At 47.2% G+C, this 19,459-nt stretch overlaps 1 protein-coding gene across 1 annotated transcript in view; it reads left to right on the forward strand.

The window, feature by feature from the left end:
* Nucleotides 1–19,459, forward strand: part of LOC149371708 (ecdysone-induced protein 78C-like) — a 127,783-nt gene that overhangs the window by 100,112 nt on the left and 8,212 nt on the right. The window contains exons 4-8 of the mRNA XM_089565974.1: nucleotides 33–271; nucleotides 1,195–1,392; nucleotides 6,009–6,134; nucleotides 11,690–11,795; nucleotides 16,108–16,452. Of these exons, the coding sequence (XP_089422100.1) occupies nucleotides 33–271; nucleotides 1,195–1,392; nucleotides 6,009–6,134; nucleotides 11,690–11,795; nucleotides 16,108–16,439 (1,001 nt within the window). The 3' untranslated portion in view covers nucleotides 16,440–16,452. The remainder of the gene's footprint in view (nucleotides 1–32; nucleotides 272–1,194; nucleotides 1,393–6,008; nucleotides 6,135–11,689; nucleotides 11,796–16,107; nucleotides 16,453–19,459) is intronic.

Below are 19,459 nucleotides of genomic sequence, written 5' to 3' on the forward strand. Positions count from 1 at the left end.
CACGTCTACAGTTGTTGTGCATTACTGTGCAGCGGTGCGGTACGGGCGGGTGCCCAAGCGTTCTCGAGAACGGGGCGGCTCCTCTGGCCTCCCAGGCGAGGAGGGCCTCTCGTTGGGCAGCCCCGGGGAGGCTGATCAGTGTGCAAGGGACCTGGAGAGCCAGCAACTGGCCATGTACGACATCATCCTGACCATCTCCCAGGCGCACCACGCCCACTGCGCCTACACCGAGGAGAAGACGCGGGCCCTCGTGCGGCGGCCAGCCATCTTTGTGAGTCGGTCCCTGCATGCACACGACCCAATGGAAGGTGCCTCGTTCAGGCACTGTTTTCTGGTGTTGGGCGTGATGAAGAGTGACTGATACCCTTGATATCAACACGCAAGGACATGGCAGAGATTAGTGGATAGGTGAGGCAGTGGGTGGGCATTTGCTGCTGTACTGTAGTTGAGGAGAGCTTTTGACTATTTTTTTGGCTCTGGTTTAGAGGCTTGAACTTTCGAACTGGACATCCAGGAAACTTCGGACACTACTAGCACCATCATTTAGAAACTCCTGAAGTGCACATTCAGCGAGCTCAGTGCCTGAACATCAGTAAGTGTACAAAACTGTTGCTCCTACAAATGCGACGCTCATTTTCTCTGAATGCCACTTAATGCAGGCTTGGGAGCTATTGTGGGACTAAAAGTTAGCGGCCATAGCAACGAAAATATTCAAGCATTTACAGGGCAATGGGTGTTTGCTTAACATATTGAAAGTTCACAGTATTTTTCATGGTTCTAAGCATGGTTGTAATAATTTGGTTTTATGTACCAAATTTGGGCTAGTTTGGGTGAGACCATTACTGACTGACGAGACTCAGGTTGTATACTGTCATGTCTTGCCCCCTCGTTACCTTTTTTTTTTTTTTTCTTCACTGAATCCACCCTCTCCATTCTTGGACGCACTAACAGAAAAACGCACTCTGTGAAAGCCTCTGAGCAGCGGAGTTTGTCGGCTTTGCAGCAAATGGGCCTCAGAGCGTCAGTGCTGCCACCTCTTGGCTGGAAGTGTGCGGAGCAGTCCGAGAACATGGTCTGCGGGCAGCCAGAGGTGTATAATTGAAGAGGCCCACTAATGTTTTTCTGTTATCTCTGTTGTGATGGCCTGCAGTATAGCTGGGAGTAGTCCATCAAGTGTGGGGGCGGGGAATGCAGAGCCTGGAAGAGGTTGGGGGCAGTGGTGAGGGGCCGGGCAGTGCACCGCAGCCTGACAGCCCCGAGCAGAGCAAGCTGGGCCTGTGGCAGCAGTTTGCCACCCTGGTGACCCCCTCCGTCCAGAGGGTGGTCGAGTTCGCCAAGCGAGTGCCAGGATTCCTTAATCTCGTTCAAGATGACCAGCTCATCCTCATCAAGGTATGCCAACTCCCTCATCACCACTCATGATCTAGTGTCGACTGGCAGAAGGATTTTGAAATGCATTTTTGTTGGTGGTGTTGTGTCCTCTGTTATTATAAGTTCAGGCCCCTAACTCTGTGTGGTGCAGAAATTTAGAATGGCTATGGATACAGAAAGAAGGCAGTGTGGGTCGTTGCTAATCAGAAGAGACAGGCAGACGGGCACAGATCTGGCGGCATGCACTGAAATATCGGAGGCTTGGCTTCACTCGATTGTGATGCACAGATCAGAAGCAGAAAGTATACTTATCCGCTGCTTCCATATTCTAACACGCAGTCTGCCTTTTTTTGGGGGGATCGAGGGTCCTCGGCTATGGTTGACCTGAAGAGGTTGCGACTGCATTGCAATATATTCGTTAAAAATTCTCCCAAGTTCTCAAACTCACCCCTTTCATTGTATTCATACAAATTAGTTAAACTGTAAACTAAACATTTACTGTCATTTCGACTGATGTCCATAACAACAGTAGCATCAAAAAAAAGGGAATGTGGCTCTTAGCACACAATTCCATGAAAAATGCTTAAATCAGTGATTTTTCACGGGCAACTAGGGGCCTCAGTCATGCCATTGTTGCTGCCAGTAAATGTGCAGGTAGTTAAAACAATCGTCCAGCAACTTTAACCTGAAATGATTGTAAACAAAATGCTTATGCATTACAGGAATTTTAATTGCTTTCAATATAAATTTTGTTGTTTTTGGACAAGCTGTAATACAGTGAAACCTAAATGCTGCTTTTGGTGAGTGCGAGATAATGTGCACATCTTGACATGAACGCGTGCCGCATCGCCACCAGTCACCTGTGAAGTGTGGTGAAGCCAGCTGCCTGCTATCGGGCCGGGCACAGTTTGGCATTGGGGTCTTCGCTATGCACGTTTCATGGCCAACCGCGTTCAATATATAAAGTAAAAATTAAATCCGTTTGTCAAAAATATTTTCGAATTCGACAATACTTTGTAATATCCATGTTCGTTATTTCGAGGTTTAACTGTAGCACTCGTGCACTTTTGAGCAAGAGTTTTATCACTTGTTTTTGTAAAACTTGCAGCAATAGTATTATGTTCACTGTAATGGTTTATGGCTAGTCTGCTTTTTGTTTCCCAAATAATCGAGATATTTAAATTTCAGCTGTCTTACTGATTAAACTGCTCTGAATTTATATTTCAGCAAATGTGTGCGCCACATGTCGGAGAGTGCATGTTGCCTCCTCTTAAAGGCCTTCAAAGTCTCATTAGAGGGTCCTTCACAGGATAGACAATTGGCTTATTGCCACTGAAGCCACTCATGTGGCACCGTTTAATGGGCTGTTAAGGCTATCGGTTTGAGGGCCTTTGAAAAAGCTGTGACATAGGTATGAAACAGATTTAAGACCTGTGTCATCAGGACTGAAGGGGCGGCCTGCTAATCTCACCTTTTGCCACATTCCCTGCTGTAATAAGTGGTGGGCAGAATGCCATTGTTACTCTGGCTACTTGCCTGGAATGTGTTGCACTTTTCTCAGTGACTGATCTTGGCCGTTGGTGAACTGTAAATGCCATTGGTGTTGGTGGTTTCCAAGACTGCTGATGTGGTTCCTTCAAACTTTTGGACTCGAAGTCTATTGAGCGGTGCCATCGAGCATGAAATCGACATGAAAGGAGAGGTCCCATTAATTGTTTTTAGTTTTTGTTGCTTTCATGCTTGCATTTGAATTGGAAGGCTGCATATGCACGTTGGAACATTGAGGTGTCTGCAGAACAATGAATAAATGAGTGCTAAAAAATTTGTTGCCGATCTAAAGCAGGCGTAAGCACGAAATGCCTGCAGGAAAGGCACAGCACATTGAGTATTGGCCAGGTCCTTGGGTGGCTGGACCGCCATCGCTCGTTTGTCTTCAGTGACTTGGCTGCTTTTGCAGCTTGAGGAGCCGCTGCCATAACTGCTTCTCTTCCAACTCTCCTCTGCTTGAAGCGTTCTAGTGTTCGCCCACTCTTATTGGGCCTTAGCGATGCATTAGACCACTGAGGTCGCCTTCTCACCTCTGTGAGTGGATACATAAAGCTGCCAAGTGATCTGAGGAATTGGGGAAACGAAGTTGCTCTGTTTGCACTGGCCACGTCTGTGGTGAGGGATAGTTTCTTTCTGCATAATGTGCCATTTGGATGGAAATTTTCAGAATTGTTTGTTAACCCTTTGAAGGTTTTTGCCGTATATACGGCGGCGGTTTTCTGTCCCGCAAGGTCTTTGCCATACGGGTACGGTTTCAATCTTCCGTTTGAAATTTTGCGCCAAAAGAACAATGCGTGCTCACTGGGGGGTGCTGCCACCTCTTAGGACATACAAGAAGTGTTTGAATTTTGTGCTGCCTTCTTACGGAGATAAGCAGAACTTATGTCTAGCTTTAGCGCGGCGGCACAGACTGCGGCAACACCCCTTTTGTAGTTTTGGTTTCGCCGCGTGATCGCAACGGAGTCGCGCGAAATTTGAGTTTTCTTTTTGTCAGCACTATCTTGCAGGGGCTGCCGAAGTTGATTTCTATCTTTATTGGCGCTGCTCTTAGCTTGCTTATCACCGTTGCTCGCGAGGTATTCTCGCCCTCTGTGGCAACGCGCCTACGCGGTTTCGATTCCGCCGCGGGATCGCAACGGAGTCGCGCGAAACGTGTTTTCTCTTTGTGGGCACTGTTTTGCAGAGGCGGCGAAAGTTGATTTCTATCTTTATTGGTGCTGCTCTTAGCTTGCTTATCACTGTTGCTATTCTATTCTATTGAACATTTTCCAGTTGTGAGTGATGCTGTCACCAAAGTACTGTTCCTAATTTTTTTTTTTTACTATTTATTCTCGATTATATACATTTTGTAGATTCAAGATCCGCAATAAAGTAATTTGACCACCTGGGAAAGTTTTCTTCAAAATAATTCGACCCTCAAAGGGTTAATGTTCGGCTTTGTGTTCGGTCTTAGGCTTGTGCTCACATTCAGCCTCAGGTGTGCCGCAGTTTCTAGGCAACGATTGCTTGAATTTGTCTTGAATAGAAGCTAAAAGTATTTCACACTTAGAAGGAACTCTTTTAATGCTGCTGATTACTATCGCACTCATATTTGTATTTGCTAAACATTTTGTGCTCTTTTTAATGTGCAGTCTTTGGCAGCATTGATAAAGCAGTGATCCTGTCAGTGTGTTCTCCCTCCCCTCAATATACTTATGCTCCCTAACACTTTTTGTGTGTTTAGTTTGCCCTCGAGAAGGGGCTTTATTTCTACTTTGAAAGGCACTAAAATGGGCACCTCCGGCACTTTGTCTACCTCCCCAGATTTTACTGAAACTTTTGTGGCTCATTCTCTGCGGTTTTCCAGTCACTTTGTCCCAGATTTCACGACAGGGCTGCGTTTTGTTCCATTACAAGTGTATTTTAAAATTTCCCATTAAGTGGCCTCAGTCGAGGAGATTTTTGCAGGCAGTCTTGCGTGTGTGACATTGCTGGATGTGTGTTTGTCAGTTTCGTTCTGCGTTTGCTGAAGGACGAAATTTCCAGCTTGCTTTTGGTAATACTGACTCGAGCTATCACTCACAGTCATCAATTTAGCCAATCAACATGCACACAATTATTTGTGACAGTATCTGTGGCATCTGTTGTGACGTAATTGTTTCTTACAAACCTAGTTCTGATTTCGATGTCCTGGTTTTTGGTCATTTAAAGTATGTGTGCTCAGTATTTTGAAAACAGTTTTTTTGTACCAGAGGGAGGGGTCTGTAAGGAATATATAGTGATTATCAGCTAAGAATCTTAAAAAAAAAACTCTCAGAGTTGCCATTTAACCCCCAGCGCATTTGGACTAGCCAGGCTCATTATAAGCTGACCGTCATTCCTGGCTCATGATGAGTCCAGCTTGTTATGTGTTTTCTGCCACTCTGTGTGCGAGCAGTGTTCGTCCAAAGCATTTTCTTTGTCTGCTGACAGATGGCAGCATGAGTACTAAATGACCACTGTGATGCCATTTTTGGAAAAAACTTCCTGTTCTGGAGGGGTTAATGGGTCTAGCAGGAAACTACTTTGAAAGAAACCGTGAGTCTGGCTCATATCTGCAGAATAGTCGCTAATGATGTGTTCGTTCAGACTGCTTTGACCTGTACGTGCACGCATGAGCACTTACTGATGCTGCTTTCAGCGAGAGGCAGCGGAGGGCTGTTGTTATCTCATCACCCAAGACAGAGTGGGGAGGATTGCTCAAGGGATGACAGTAATTGCTATAAAAAATTTTCTTGTGGTTAGTACGTTCCCTGATGACACAATTCCCCAGCTGCTACGGTCTAAATTTTGACAAAGTCTCGGCGTCAAGTTCTGTTGCTGCAGCCATTTGGCGTGTTTGAAAAGTGACATTGTTGCATATGGTTATTTCTTTATTTTCACAAGATCTGCGCATTTTTCCCCTGCACAGATTGAAGCTTTTTTGCTAGCTAATTTCTATTAGTGTTTTAAAAGTTGTTGTCCACTATACAGTTGCATCTTTGCACAATATCCTTGAACCTTCGTAGAGGAGAGATGTTGAAGCACATTGTGAGCGTGACAAGAGAGTTCTCTATCCTCTGTGCTTGCAGGCCGGCTTCTTTGAAGTGTGGCTGGTGCATGTATCTCGGGGAGTGCTGGTTGGTGTTCCTCACGACACGCTGACCTTCAGTGATGGCACCTACCTCATTCGGCAGCAGCTGGAACTCATGTTTGACGTAAGTGCTGTGCTGTTAAGGAACTGGGTGGGGCCTTATCCACAAACGGCCGCTTTTGGCAGTGTTCGCTGGGTGTGCATTTTTTCTGGGCTGGAAGGCTTAGCCCGTTAGGGACCAAAAAAAAAGTCCAACGGAGGAATTTTCTTCATTTTTAGCACATAATGCTCCCCTATTAAAAAAAAAAAACTGATTACGGAAATTTCGTTACGATTGCTTCATTTATTCCGAAGTTACACGGGTGAACATTTAATAGTGCGCTGGGTCCTCCCCATAGCACATGTGGCTACTTGGCTCTGCTCCTACTTGGTGGCGTGAATTCTGTTCATATGTTCGTAATTTTTAGGCAGGATGATATAACACTTCTTGCAGGCCTTCACGAACCTTTTCTTGCTATACTGGCACCGCAATTATTCAAAATTGCGCAGGAAGCTTTCTACTTTTCATCAGACACGATTGAGCCAGAGTGTCGGCGAACTGCTGGTTGCTGCATGCCAAGGCGTAGGTAATGACGAGGAACGTTCTTACTAAAGCAGAGGTAATCGGCAGGCTCGTCTCTATCAATTTTAGATTGTTCAGGTGTTCACAATTGCAAAGTTGTGCTTTCATGTCAGTGCTTTCATGTAGTAACAGTAGATGGCTTGATCCGAAAGGTCGACACCTGCCATACCACTGTTTTAAGAGGAAAGGAGTTTTGGTTTACAAAAGCCGTGTTTTTCTTGAGCTCTAGGCAATCACCACCACTTTACAAAACATGTAGGCTCAATGCTGTTATAGTTGCAGGCCATAGTGACTACACTGATGTCCTTAGACTTTAATAAAAGCACGTAACCTACTCTATTGAAGCAAGAACCAATTCTTCCTTGCTGTTTCTGTTCCGTTGCTTTCTTTGGGCCGAGCGGACACTTACTAAACCTGTTTTTGCGAATGGTTCCTGTCGCCCGAAATTCCTCCCAGCAGATCGTCACAAGAATGTCTTGACTGGTAAAAAAATTGCCAAAAAAGACAAAATGGTCACTAAGCATTGAAATCACCTCAGGCAACGACAAGACAACATGCGCTTCCAAAAGTTTCTTTTCCGAACTCAAGGACTTGCCACATAACAGTATGAAATGCATAACCGTAACCGTCTGCTCTGCAGAATTAATTAAAATCACACCACCGTCTGCTCTGCAATTAAAATCACACCATCGGCATATTCAGGATAGCTAGCTACAAAGACAGCAGCCTCTGAGGCTTCGCTGAGCAGACAAAGCGTTTTTTTTTTTCCGAAGAATTGCGAGGAGCATAAGATTTATAGTCTGGAATAGATAGGCACCATTGTGCACGCAGGAAAACCCAGCGTAGTATAGAAATTACAGCAGCATATGATTCATCACAGTGAAAAAAGCAAAAGGGGCAGGGCATTCAAAGCATCCATTGCTTACTTTCATCTTTCATGCTGCTGTATACTAGAAACTAGCATAATATGTACATAAATGCAGTCACGAGAAATTTTAAACCGTGCGACTCCCGGTGCGGTTTGTGGGGAACAAACATCCTGAAGTTCCAGCATGTAAAGATCACATACTGAGGAGAGGAAACGCGCCTTCTTATTTAAAGAGCATCGGCCGATTGCCTGGTGACAAAAGCATGACTTGCTTCAGAAGAAAAATTCAATCTTTGATGTTGAAATCGTAAAAAAAACAATAACTGGACTTTTTAAAAGTATGCTGGGTGCTAATGGGTTAAAGGGGCCCTGTGAGTTAGATAAAGCATGCTGTCTTTATTATTTGTGTGCAGTGTAAGGGACATTGCGACTCCTAAACACCCGTAGAGGTAGCTGAAACCATGATATTTAATATTTTAATCTTCTCTAGAAATGCGTTTCGTACTGATTGGTATCGCAACGCAGCAGTCATTTTCGACAGCAGAAATGAGGTGGCATCAAGCGAATCTCCGAGCACCGCTCTGCAGCGATGCGCCGATATGGACACCTGGCTGTCGTCTCGGTTGAAAAACGTGATGCGACCTTGAGCATTCGGCAAACTCCTGGCCATACGTTGTGAAGAACCTGAGGCACAAAAATAGACCATTGTCATCAATTACAAACTGCATGCATCGCAGAAAACACAGAGCGAACGAAAAAAAAACTGACATGCGAGCACGCGCTGAGGTTTCAGTACTCTGAGGCGAAGTCTTGGTGTCGAAACTGTAATCTGACGTTTGTATGTCGTTGTGTGACTCATTACCACTGCTTTCATCACAAAAAGACGAAACCGAAACCGGCCGGAGTGCTCGGTGCTGGCTTTCGTTTTCGAGGAGCGCACGGCGATGCTGACGCCATGCTCGCCGGCTGGTGCTGCTGCGGCCGTTCAAAGTTTCATTTTTCATGGCGCCCCCTCATGTCGAAACACCAAAACCAAAAGTGCAATCAAAAGATAAGTTTTAATACCACATCCGCAAAAACTCCAGATCACGCTGTTTTGCGCGGGTGATTTGAATCGTACAAAAGTGTCCGATGGCCTATGGTGCGGTAGCGAAAGAGTTAAACCTAGGTGTAACATTACGTTATATCTACGAACACTGCCCGAGTGCTGGGAAAATGATGCCAGGAATGATGTGATTGCTAGAAAAAGGCGATGACGAGGAGGCTGACCTGCCACCAGCTGCCATGGAGGCTTCCGCCACGATTAGTTACATCGCCTCCCTAAAGCTCCCTGCCACAGTGGCTCAGGGGTTAGGGCGCTTGGCTACTGAGCCGTAGTTCCCTAGTTCGAACCTGTCTGCGGGAAACACAAAAGGCTTCCGTGTACTGTGCGATGTCAGTGCACGTTAGAGATCCCCAGGTGGTCGATATTAGCACTTTTTTCTTTCTTTCTTTCTTTCTTTCTTTCTTTCTTTCTTTCTTTCTTTCTTTCTTTCTTTCTTTCTTTCTTTCTTTCGTCTCTCACTCCCTCCTTTATTCCTTCTGCTGCGGCTGAGATGCGAGACAGATACTGTGCCATTTCCTTTCCTGAAGAATCAGTAAAATTGGTTTTTGGGAAAGGAAATGGCATAGTATCTGTCTCACATATCTCGGTGCTCCCATGAACCACACCATAAGGGAAGCGATAAAGGAGGGAGTGAGAGAAGAAATGAAGAAAAGGGTGCCGCAGTGGAGGGCTCCAAAAGAGTTGGCTGCCACAGCCAGCCAACTCTTCACTGCTATGAAATGCGCCATTTTGATTTTAAAAGGATTCAGTTGGGTAAATTGGCTTGGTCAGGCTCCGAGCTTTTATAGCTGCCGCTCGAGTTGTAGGGGCTCTCAATAAAGTTGAGATATTTTGGATGTTAAGGGGACACTGAGGAGAAATTGAAGTTGGCTTGTATCGATGAATTACCCGCTCCTGATTACAAAAACACCACTCATACTGACAACAAAGCTCTTGTAGCATTGAAAAGAGCAAGAACCAAAATGCAGGTATCTCCGCCACAGGCCAAACTCGCAAGTACAAGCGTGATGACGTCATAGGACAATACAGTGTTGCTAGAACCAATGGTTCTAGCAACACTGGGACACGAGAAGCCACGAATCACTGAGGCTGACAAATGAAGGTTGTGCGGTTGAATACTGAAGTAAGTTTTGTTTTGAAACCAATAGTGCGCTTTTATCACACAAGGAAGACCGACAAAAGACAACCTGAATGTTGTAAGCAAAGAAAATCAATACTTAGCGGCGCCACAGGCGGCCAGATGAGTTTTATCATGGCGCTTCGCGTATATGCGCTCTGCATGCCCGCGTGGTTTTGACGCGCCTCGGTTTGCAAGCGCGGAACAGCAGAAGAACTCCCAAGTGCCGCTCCAAATGCTAGTTAACTTTTGAAGGAGCCTATTAAGGTTGGTCAGATGATCGCCACGGTCGATGAAAAACTATGATGGCACGATTTTTGGTGATCGTACAAGGCAGTTTGCAGTGTAAAGAGCACCTTGAGTCTTCGTACGCTCGCCCGGCGAAACGTTCCCGGTTGTGCCAGTCAACTTCCAACTACTGGACGCTCTGTGGGGCTGAGGTCGCTGAAGTGCAGGCCAAAGTTATTATACACTTTGAGCATACCGTGTACCGTGTTCGTATTACCGGTACCTGAGTTCCAGGAGCCCACGCGCAGCCAATGCATGCACAAATCTCCTTGACGTCGCCAGATGGCACCACATACCCAGCAGCTACGTGCGTGCCTGCAGCATCAGGACCAATCAGCGCCTGCTCACCGGCGGTAGACGGGCTCCCGGTACTCCGCTAATGGTAAAAAGGTACACGGTATGCTTAAGGTGTTTATTTGCGAGAACTTCGTTGATGACTTCGAGAACGGAATTCATCATAACGCTGGCAAAATGCTGGTTCAAACGTAAACGAAGCGACGGTAGCGATGGCCGCAATAGCTGATAGATGCCTTCGACGTGCGGCCGGCAGTAGCTTTCATTTCGGCTGCTGCTAGGCCGCACCGCTAGCCGCCAGAAATCGCGGAGTCTGCGTTACGTCATGTGCACGTCATGTGCACGTCATGTGCACGTCATGTGCACGTCATGTGCACGTCATGTGCACGTCATGTGCACGTCATGTTTCACGTCTTGTTTCACGTCTTGTTTCACGTCTTGTTTCACGTCACTTAGTCCTGTGTCGTCATAAGAGAGTCCCAAGTTTGAATCAGCGGCGGAAAAAACTTTTTCAACTTCGAATCCAAATTTCTTTGAAATAAATGCATCTTTCGCTGCCAGCCAAGTGGTTTAATAAAGCCATGAAATACTGAACTATCGGATTTTGCTATAAAAAAAGATATTAATAGAGCTCTCCTTACTGTCCCTTTAAAGGGCCGCTGACCAGGGGTCTGAACATTTTAGACAAACAAGCATAGTGCATAGATGAGGCGTCGAGGATAACCTATACTATACTATAGTCCTATATTCTATATAGATACTATAGCCCTGCATGCTCTGAAAAGCAGTAAAAATTCAAATCAAAGCCCGTTGCTTCTCCCTTCGAGAAGCCAACCTCCTCATTCTCTATGCTGTCGTGTTCCTAGGTAAAAGCTGCCAAGTTGTTAAACTTGTTAACGCGGATGCGAATGTGCGGGTCATGCACTTGTGAGGTGGGGTGTCAAAACCTTGCTGTGTATATATTTTGTTTGCACCAATGAACCATCAGTTGAAGTCAGCGTTTGTCCTGCGTGTGTCTCCTTTCTTCGTCCCGTGTTTTTTTTTTTAGCTGGAAAAATTCATTCTACGTCATCACTTCCCGTTGGAAAAATGCTTTGGGAATTGCCACAGTTTGGCAGTGTATTGGTAAAAATAATATAGAAATTAAATTTTTGTTAAGTCAGTAGCAATAAGACAAATATAGGTACTGTACAGTACAGTAACAGTAGCACAATAATAATGCACAGTATATAAAAAAGCACTTGCAACCTCTTTCATTCCCACCTTTCTTGTCGCTGTACTCTTATTTACTTTGTCTGTCTAGTAAGCGGTTGCCGTTGACCACAAAATTGTGTTTAGCTCTTATCTGCTGTTTAGTAATGCGTACTTCCACATTTGCCTTGCAGCACGAGTTTGTGTCGGCAATGTTCAACTTCTTTGTGGCCTTCAACAACCTTCAGCTGAATGACACAGAGATTGGCCTCTTCTCAGCTGTTGTGCTGCTCACCAACGGTAAGTCTGCTCTTTAGCCCCATGGTTTTTCTCGGTGCGTGTGAATTATTGGCAGTAATTAGTTTCCCCTCATACCTTCCCTTTCCACAAATTCTGAATGAAAAAAAAAAACTGTGTAGCTGGAAAGGGAAAAATGTCCGAGTTAACCGAATTCCGGATTGTCGAATGTACCAAGAAAACGAGAAATAAATGTACGCAGCATGAACATACCTTTATTGCTTGAAAAACTGCGTTATTTTCGTTTGTTTTGTCGCCGGAATCTGCGCTACAACGATCTTTCTCAACCCCATCAGGTGATGGTTCGCACGCTCACTGTCACGGGATTCTACGCAGAATTCCTCTAGAACGGCGAGAGCCTCGGCGGCTGATCTGGATTGTCATCATCGGAACACTCATTCTCCTCCACGCCGAGCACTTCCAATATGATGTCATTATTGGCCGGCTGCTGTTGCCGCTTCGCTGGGGGGGCGGCCGCCATAACAGCAAAGCGTGAAGGCAGAGACAGCACGCACCAGTCCGCGCGCAATGCGGCTTGTCACACTCGCAACTCAAAAAAAAAAAAAAGCAGCGTCAGCGTAGACGTGGCGGCAGTTACAGCACGCACCAGAAGTCGAACGCAATGGGCACGAGTCCGCACACAACACGGCTTTTCGCACACTCGCAAAACAACACAGCTGCAGCGCAGGCGTAGCGTGGGTCGAATGGGCTGAGCAGCACGCGCGTAGATCCAGTGACAAAGTAAGCCTAGCAAGCCGTCCCGTCGTCCTTTGCAACTTTTAGTGGTTGCTGGATGGCGGAATGCTCGACCAGTGCGCTGGGTGGTGGCTAGCGCCACCTGGCCACTGATCGCTCTCTCACTATCATGATCACATCTCTCGCCTCCTGCGGCCGTTTCTCGTCTTGTTTCGGTTTGTGTGGCTCTCCTCGGCTGCGCCGGCTTCGTCGTCGGTTAGGGGTGTTTGAACATTCAGGCCGCCGAGTATGGACGTTTCGATAGCTCTTGGCGGGGTTGTCCGAGTTAACCGATACGCGGCTAAATGCTGCCGAGTTAACAAGCATTTAACCCCATTGAGCTATACACACATTTTTGCCGGGACCGCGGTGCGTGTCCGAGTTAACCGAATTTCCGAGTTATCGAGATCCGGGTAAGCGAGGTTTTACTGTATATAATTGATCCTTCATCGTTTTAACTAACTGCAGTGCTGAAGCAGCTTCCTGAAAAGCCGGAATGATGGCGTATGTAGAAGCACCAGTTATATTGCAGTTTTTCATGCCTCACATGACCTGTAACCTCTATTTGATGTCACAGCCATCATTCGTCTGTTGAAACAGTAAGAGAAAGAAATTAGATTATAAATTACGTCATAGGAGGATACCTCGTGGTAATCCGTGTATAGGAATGCCTTACGCCTCATTGCAAAGAAGAAAACGCACACACAAAAGTTGGGGGCCTATACTCTTTTAAGGACCAACGGTTGGTTATCTTGCCTTCGCATTACATGCCCTGCCCATGCCAATTTCTTCCTCTTGATTTCGAATAGGGTGTTATTAATCTGCGTTTGTTCCCTTACCCACTTTGCCCACTTTCGGTCACTTAACCTTACACCTATAATTTTTCTTCCCATAGCTTGTTGCATGGTCTTTAAAGGGATGGAGACACCAAATTTTTTATTGGCGTGTTCTTTGTTTCAAACGTTGCACATAGCCCCAGGATGCGTGATGCACACTGCGCAATTGATATATGTGCGGCAAATAATTTATTATTGCGTTATTTATATCGAGCGATTTCGGTTTCTGAGCGTCAGGGAGTGCTACACCGTCACCATCAGGGTACCCTGGTTGCATGGGCCCTAAAATCTGTGACGCACGGATTACTGCGTCAGCTGCTCCCATGCATATGCTGTGCATAGGCAGCGCCTTTCGAAATCATGTGCCGGCAAACTTGGTCAGTACTACATTATGCTGAGAAGAGCCAAGCGAGCGAGGGACAACATTGAGTCATGAAGCCCAGCGGCTCGCTTCGGCCGATCGCGATCGGCAAACTGCGTATGCCAATGCAGTTTCTGCGTTGTATTTCGCTTTACCACGCCAACGCTGATGCTCAGTGGACGTCTGTGTCGGTGGCCCGTAGTGGACAGCATGTCAGTCGGCCGATCCACTGGTCACATTACAACGACACGATGCCTCACCGTTCTTACCGACCAATATCCTTCTCAGTCTTCACTTTGCGCCGCCCACACAGCCGCGCTGCGAGACTGCTCAGGGTCCCGTGGCTGCTGATTGTGCTTGTTTAGCAAACAGTGCATGCATTCGCTAAATGAATGCTTGCAGACAATTGTACAGGATTCAGCATTTACCGCATGAGTACGTAACTCCCCCAGGAATGCGTCCATGACGACTGCATCGCAACGCTACTTTTGTTTATATAGATCTCCATCTGTATAGAGGCAGCAATTGTGCGTTAGTTCAGCATGAATTGTAAGCTGCGTTCTACTTAGGTTAAGCAATCTCTTCTCTTTTGTGCGGTTGTGCATTTATGCAGTGCGATAACTCTGCAAGAATCGCTGAAGAGTGGGAGCGCCAACCTGAGGAACACTTCATAGCCAGGTTGTTGACACTGCGTAGGACTGGCGTTTCTGACTTGTTTAACTGCTTTTTCCCGGTGTGAATTTAAACTAGTTTATCTAGAAGTATGTTCAGCACGCATTTGCAATAAATAAAATTGCTTAATTTGTTGCTCTCAAGCGACGCCGACAACTCCTAGCTGCTGCCGCGGGCGCCTGCAGCATTGTTCGACAGACTGAATAACACCACCTAGCAGCGGCGTTTTCCGCTCGATGTACTGGCGTCCTAAGATGTAAGCGGTCCTTGATTTCTGGTCACTTTTGTCAAAACTATGCTCGATGACCGTTTGTATTCTCTAAAACAATCACCGACATCGCACATACGAACCCCTTGGACTCGCTAGGCCTTTCGTACCACTGGTGAGTTGAAGTGGGAGCATATGAAAATGTAATCAGTTGTTTCGCTTATTCGTAGTACGGAGAAGGTGCAGACAACTGCCATTGTCTCATCGATGTGAAGGTTTCGCTCAGCCTCCGATACTGCATTATGCCGGCTGCTGCATCAGCAACAGCATATTTGCTGATCAGCACACCGAGTCGGCGACAAAGTGCCTGGCCGATGTAGTGCGTCGCCATTCATAGTATGTCACACTAATGTGCTGTGATGTCACTGCTATTCACTAATATCGTTCCCACAGCTCTGCATCACAAACTGTCGCGCTATTGATGGGTCTCAGTTGTGAGAAAGAGCATTTAAGGAGTCTTTGGAGCTGAAATAAAATATATTTTAAGCATTGGTCGCATCCAATACTTGGCTGTAGATGATCTTACATGCAGAGGAAGCCCATAACAAGCTTTTTATGGCCTCATAATTTGGTGTCTCAACCCCTTTAACTTAAGCTGAACCCTTCTTGTTAGTCTCCACATTTCTGCCCCATAGGTGAGTACCGGTGAGATACAGCTGGTGCATACTTTTCTCTTGAGGGACATAGGTAAACTGCCATTCATGATCTGAGAGAACCTGCCATATGCGCTGCACCCCATTTTTATCCTTCTAGTTACTTCCCTCTCATGATCCGGATCAGCAACCACTACGTGCCCTAAGTAGATATATTCCCTTACCACTTCCAGCGCCTTGCTACCAATTGTGAACTGTTGTTCCCTTGCTAGACTGTTGAACATTACGTTGATCTTCTGCATGTTAATTTTAAGACCCACCGTCCTGCTCTGCCGGCCTAACTCATTGATCATGCTTTGCAGCGCATCTCCTGAGTGACTTAGCAAGGCAATGTCATCAGCGAATCGCAGATTACTTAGGTATTCTCCGTTAAGCCCTATCCCCAACCATCCCCAATCACGGCCTGTAGGCTAGGTGGCAGTGATGGCATAGCCCATCTATCTATGTCCATCTGTGGCATCTAGTATCTGTTACTCGGGTGTCACAGTCCTAATGTGCTCCGCGACCGTCACATTGTCTTCATTTGTACTGAGTGAGTGCTTGTGATAAGTGGTATCACTGGGCTGAGGTGTAGTATTATCACTCCTCTTCTTTCCCATCTCCCCTCCCCAAGTGTAGAGTAGAGTCATCCTCAGGCTGACCTGTCTGCCCTTCCTGGGTACTCTCCGGCTCTCTCTTTCTCGGGCTACACCAGCAGAAGTAATTGGTCCATTCGTGTCCCTTTGTGAGTGAAATGAAGAGGTCTGGGGAATGGGGGTGTGATGGCAGTGTCCTCCCAACCCGCGTGCAGAGCGCAGCGGCCTGTACGACAGCAAGGCCATTGACCTGAGCCAGAGCCAGCTGTGTGAGGCGCTGCGGCTGCAGGCGGGCCGCAACCACCCTGGGGACCCGGGTCTCCCCGGCCGAGCACTGGCCCTGCTGGGGCCCCTGCGCGCTCTGGGGCTGGCACATGCCCGCCACCTGGCCTGGCTGCGCCCGCACTGGCACGCCCTGCGCCTGCCCCCGCTCTTCGCCGAGATCTTCGACATCCCGGCTGCCGCACAGACACAGACACAGCAGCAGCAGCAGCAGCAGCAGGCGACAGAGGACGCCACCTCAGTAGCTGGGACGGCTGCCTCTTGAAGCTCGCTTGCAGGTGCGGCAGGCTACACTTGCTACATTTGTTGTTGCGCTGCTTGTTGCTGCAGAAATAAGAGAGTACAAAGGGGTTAATGAGGAGGAGGGAATGATGCAGCTGCCCCTACCAGATGTGTAGCTGTGGTCCCATACTTTACGGAGAAAAAGGAAAGAAAAGCGATGTGTGAATGGAGATGTAGCAGACACACTCGCAGACAAAAAAAACGCCAAAATAGTAAATGTCAGAAAGGGAATTTGGCTGGCGTGGCACCACAGTCAGAGTATCCTTTGAAAGAAAAAGATAAAAAATGGTGCCATCCGATGTGTACAGTGAAAGCTCGTTAATTCGAACCTCAATAATTCGAATTTTCGGATAATTCGAACTACACTACTTGGACCGGCCAAGCTCCATAGAGATCTGTGTATAAAAAAGCCTCTTAGTTCGAAAGCAAGTCTGTTCTGCTACGGATAATTCGAACTACGTGCCACCGCGTCTGGGCGGCTTAGTACACAGCACATGGCCCAAAAAAAAAATACCACTGCATGGTTAGAGGCTGCGCATGTCCTAAACGAGGACAGAAGATGGAACCAGATAAAACCGTGGAAGAGTGGGTAAAGCCTAAATGGCCAGCCGCCGGAGGGTAGGGGTTGCCGGCCGCGGTGGCAGCTGCCTACCCTCTTTTCCACGCAACCTCCGAAACTTGCAACTAAATGCGGTGGCTCAGTGGTTACGGCGCTCGGCTCCTGACCCGAAAGACACGGGTTCAGTCCCGGCCGCGGCGGCTGAATTTCTTGAAGGCAAAATTCTAGAGGCCGGTGTGCTGTGCGATGTCAGTGCACGTTAAAGAACCCCAGGTGGTCGAAATTTCCGGAGCCCTTCACTACGGCGTCTCTCATAGCCTGAGTTGCTTTGGGATGTTAAACCCCGATAAACCAACTAAATGCTTGTTAAATTGAGCCCTGTTAATTCGGAAATGCGGATAAATGCTGTCGGTGCAGTCCCAGCCAGCGCCCATGAAAGGCTATGACTTTGGACGGGCACTACAGTCGAACCCGGATATATCGAACCCGCATATTTCGAATTATTGGCTATATCGAACACACAGATTACTCCCTTGAAAATACTATGCAAAAGTATAGGACAGTTGCGTTGTATATCGAATTCCATTTTCGCCGGACATTGGATATATCGAACGCCGCGCCGCGCCCCTGGAAGGCGCGCTTTCCCCAAAGACATTCCTGTCCGGTCCTCAGCCGCCTCAGCGGAGAACATTTCCGCAGTCAGTCAGCAGGCGCAGGGCCCCCGTTTTTTTTTTTTTTTGTTCCCCGTTTTTGCGCCCCACCGGCGCGAGCTTTCCCCCTCCTCCTGTACCGCCGGCATGTGCTCCGTCAAGGTCATTGGAGCTTAGCGAAGAGAGAGTGCGGCATGGAGCAACACCCTCGAGACGCGCGGCGACGGTAGCCACGCTTCTTGGGGAAAGAGAGAGAGAGAGAGAAAACGGTCGCTCGTGGGCACATCGTGGGTCTGGGGAAAAGAGAGAGCTCAGAAAAAAAAAAAAAAAAAAAACGAAGCCCAGAGCGCCTATCTTTCTCCCTGATCTTTCTTTTCCCTCTGTCGTTCCTTCGCCGCGCGCATAGGCTCTTATCGCTCCATCTGCGCCTCGCGTGTTTTTTTTTTTGTGTGTGTGTGCCTGTGTTTCAACGCGCGACGTAAAGCAGGCCCCAGTAGCCAACTGTTTTGGCAAGGCAGGCCTTGAAGTGGCCGGAGATGAATGCCCCGAAGATTTAGATGACGATGAGTGCTTGGACGACGCGTTTCGCGACTTGTCCAATTTTCTCGGCGCCGTTCCGTCCGAAGTGACTGTTGAGGACTTTAACGCTGACAGCGAACTTCAAGCGGTAGCTGGCGTTCAAGACGCCGACTCCAGCGACGACGAGGGCAACTGTGTTGTCGAAGAAACGCGTCCGTGCGCAGCCACTGAACTGCCGTCAGCATCAGCCGTTGCGGCGAAATGGAAGGCACTGTGCTCTCGCACCTGGACAGTCTCGAGAAGATCGAGGCCAGTGTTTTGAACTTCGTTTCCCAGGGAAAAAAGCAGCCCAAAATTAGTGATTTTTTTTCCGCGAAATAAAGCGCTTTCACATTGCGTGCCCATACTATGTGATTCGCGGCTGTTCCAAACGGTAAGCCACAATTTGTTATGATCGGGAGTGCAGTTTTAGCCTATATCTGTATATCGAATTTTCGCTATATCGAACTATTTTCCGATCCCCTTCGAATTCGATATATCCGGGTTCGACTGTACAAACTACGTGCGAAAAAACTTTTTTTTTTTCTAGTGTCGCCCATCCTTCCACCCATGTCGCCAACGGAAGCACGCGGTCAGCCGCAATCATGACGACGGCTTTTAGCATTGTTCGCTGCAATGCTTTGTTCCCTGATTCGAAACGCCTCACAGCCTTTTTTCTCCCAGTGTGAGCCTTCTCGGTACGGCGCATGCTTTGCCCATCAGACCAGAAACACGTGCGCTGATGACGTAGGCCGGGAGAGGTCTATCGCCCATGGCACGATAAGGCGAAGAACGTACTGAAAACGAGGCTTGCACAATCGGACAAGCGCTGGCACTCTGCCATTGAAATTATTCTCTCTTCCTTTCTTGTGCAACAGACTCACTTTGGCATGGTGCATTTGTTTGGGAAATGTTCCTTGAGATAAGCAAAGGTTGTATACATGAGTTCAGCACCCTCTTATTTCTTTTATCACAAATTTCACTGGCTTTATTTTCATGCCATCTGCATCACTGCTTTTGCCATTATTTAAGCCCATGAAAACCTATATTACTTCAGATTCTGGTACTGGCATTAAGAACTTCGTTTCAATTTTCGGAGAGTATGAGAATTGACCAAAGCACTTGTTATCTCTGTAGAGTGGATATTAAATGCATTAGCTAAGTCAGTGCATGTTGGTTCATCATCCCGGCACAAAAACAGCACAAACTTCACAAAGGACGCAGAAAGGGGAGAGA

This window comes from Amblyomma mixtum, chromosome 1, assembly GCF_055824585.1.
Source record: "Amblyomma mixtum isolate Tamu chromosome 1, ASM5582458v1, whole genome shotgun sequence".
NCBI lineage: Eukaryota > Metazoa > Arthropoda > Arachnida > Ixodida > Ixodidae > Amblyomma > Amblyomma mixtum.